This window comes from Ornithorhynchus anatinus, chromosome 17 (assembly GCF_004115215.2).
Source record: "Ornithorhynchus anatinus isolate Pmale09 chromosome 17, mOrnAna1.pri.v4, whole genome shotgun sequence".
Classification (NCBI taxonomy): Eukaryota; Metazoa; Chordata; class Mammalia; order Monotremata; family Ornithorhynchidae; genus Ornithorhynchus; species Ornithorhynchus anatinus.
Window position 1 is genome coordinate 2,880,149 of NC_041744.1, and position 2,654 is coordinate 2,882,802.

The 2,654-nt window shown below is 49.9% G+C and overlaps 1 protein-coding gene across 1 annotated transcript; it reads right to left on the minus strand.

The window, feature by feature from the left end:
• Positions 1–413: 413 nt before the first annotated feature.
• Positions 414–2,654, minus strand: LOC120638940 (tissue factor pathway inhibitor-like). The gene is made up of 3 exons (XM_039914533.1): positions 2,490–2,654; positions 1,405–1,584; positions 414–445 (listed from the first exon to the last, which is right to left on the minus strand). Exons 1-3 carry the CDS (start codon positions 2,599–2,601, stop codon positions 414–416), a joined length of 324 nt encoding a protein of 107 aa, XP_039770467.1. The 5' UTR covers positions 2,602–2,654.

Consider the following 2,654-nt stretch of genomic DNA (forward strand, 5'->3'; position numbering starts at 1 on the left):
TCTGTGTCCAATCTGACTAGCTTGTGCCTACCACGGTGCTTAACAAATACCGTAAAATGCTTAACAAATACCGTAAAAAACAAAAACAGAAAACAAAAACGGGAATGTCCAAACCCATGGCAGGGCGCCCAGTGGCTCAGTGCCTCAGCCCTGGGCCTGGATACTCTGTTCCTTCCGCTCCGAATATCCTGAGCCTGGAGACTCCAGTCCTCCCATTCCCGGTGTCCTGGGCCAACCTGTGCTTGGGCACGGAGCAGACTACCAAGGCCTATGGCACTAATCCAGCATCCATTACCCGCTTTTGACGAACTCCCCCAGTGACCTCTAAAGACAGGATAGGGTCTTCCTGGGGAGGGGGCACCGAGGAACACCCTGACATTCCTCCCCAGGATGCCCAGGCCCCATCCCAAGACTCATATTTTTAGGTCATCAGTCAGCGGAACAGCTGTCAAAGGAACAGAACCCTCTCACCGAAGACATACTGGATTTTAGGGCCGAAGAACAAGCAAACATCAGAATTACCGGCATTCCTGTCTATGGAGACGTGGGACTTGATAAGCCCCGAGATGGACAAACCAACGTTAGAACACCCTGAGCTTCTCAACCCAGAGGCAAGGACACTGTAGACCCAGCAAATAAGACAGAGGGGTAGGACCACCTGGATTCTCCCCAAAATGCCTCTGCCCAGCAAGATTGGCCCTCAACTGCCTCCGAGCAAATCTCTCTCCAGCAAAAGCCAGGAGGTGTAGTGGATAGAGCCCGGACCTGGGAGTAAGAAGACTGTGGGTTCTAATCTTGGCTCTGTCACTTGTCTGCTGTGTGACCCTGGGCAAGTCACTTCACACCCCTGCGCCTCAGTTACTCCCTTCTGCAAAATGGGGATTGAGGGTATGAGCCTCATGTGGGACAGGGACTGTGTCTAACCCAATTTATTTGTATCCACCCCGGTGCTTACTACAGTGTCTGACACATATTAAGGGTTTAGTTATTATTATTATTAATAATAATATTACATCCTTTTCCTAGGATTCCCAGATTGGAGCCAGCATGGCCTGGTGGAGAGAGCCTAGGACTTTTCCCACCCTTACAAAGCTCTCCTAAAATTGCATCTATTCCAGACTGTAAGCTCACTGTGGGCAGGGAATGTCGTCCGTTCACTGTTATAGTGTACTCTCCCAAGCTCTTGGCTTACTCTTTTGCACATAGTAAGCACTTAATAAATACAATTAGCCTTCCCTAAGCCTTTCACATGCCGGGGACACAGGTATGTTCACATGTTCTAGTCTACAGAGGAGCCACGTAGCTGGAGCCAGACAGGGAGGGGAGAAGATCAGAACCCTGGGCTATGGGCAGGTCCATTTCTCAAGGCTGCAAGGTTCATGGACTCTGTTCCCTGGTCCTTACCAGCACAGGTATTCCTGCATTCAGCCTTGATGGAAAATCTGTTTTCGTTTCCCTGACAGCCTCCGTAGTAGAACCGTTTACATTGCTGAGTGTTGCTGTCAAAGTGATACTGGGGAATGCGGGCCTTGCATAGTCCCACCGAGTAAGAGAGTTGGCAGATTGAGCTGGAAGTTTCAGAATCTACAGAAGAGAGGGAGAAGAGAGAGGCTGCGTTACTCTCCTCTGTCATCTGGGATTTGACCTCTGCCCCAGGGCCTTTAGAACTGGAATGAACTGGGTTGGTCCTAGAGACTCCCCCACCCTCCACCCCCACATCTCTTCAGACCCCTTCAGCCTATAAATGCAGTGCGGTCAGTGACCTCGGTCTAACACACACACAGAAAGACCAGCTCATCCATCTCGTAACCTTGGCATTATCCATAATCCATCGCTTTCTTTCAACCCGATTATCCAGTCTGTCACCAAATCCAGTTGATCCCCCCTTCACAACATCGCTGAAACCCACCCTTTCTTCTCCATCCAAACTGCTACTATGCCGATCCAAGCACTATCATGTCCGGCCCTGTCAACTATCAGTTAATCACTTACTATGAGTCGCTATTTAGCCCTCCTCCTCAATGACCTTCCTGCCTCTTGCCTCTCTCTACTCGAGTCCATACTTTACTCGGCTCCCCGGATCATTTTTCAACAGAACTGTTCTATTTCCCTACTCCTCAAGAACTTCCAGTGGCTGTCCATCCACCACCACACTAAACAGAAAGTCCTACCGTCAACTTCGAAGCACTTAATCACCTTTCTCCTTCCTACTATCCCTCTCTGATTTCCTACTAGGACCCAGCCCGCCCTCTTTGCTCCTCTAATGCCAACCTACTCACTGTACCTCGATCTCATCTACCTCACCGCCAGCACTCTCACCCATCCTCGATTCACTGACCAGGGACACGTGCATTCTTCCCGTGTTCTAGATTCAACAGGAACCACGTCGCTGTAGCCAGACAGGGTTGTGAGGAGATGAGAACCCTGGGATCTGTGCAGATCCTCTCCCCAGGGCTGCAGCGTTCACGGACTCTGCTCTCTGATCTTACCATCACAGGCTTTCTTGCATTCGTCCAAGGTGGAAAATCTGTTCTCATTTCCCCAACAGCCTCCAAAGATGAACTGTTTACATTGGTTAGCTTTGGCATTGAAATAATACATGGTAATAGATGACTTGCACGGTCCCACTGAGTAAGGGAGTTTGCAGATTGAGT

What these genes read in the sequence shown, in the direction of transcription:
- LOC120638940 (XM_039914533.1), bottom strand. Translation starts at nt 2,601, where the DNA reads ATGTATTATTTCAATGCCAAAGCTAACCAATGTAAACAGTTCATCTTT. An exon ending in ATGCAAGAAAGCCTGTGATG is followed by an intron (nt 1,585 to 2,489) that starts GTAAGATCAGAG and finishes TCTCTTCTGTAG; the next exon opens with ATTCTGAAACTTCCAGCTCA. An exon ending in ATGCAGGAATACCTGTGCTG is followed by an intron (nt 446 to 1,404) that starts GTAAGGACCAGG and finishes TTCCTTTGACAG; the next exon opens with CTGTTCCGCTGACTGATGAC.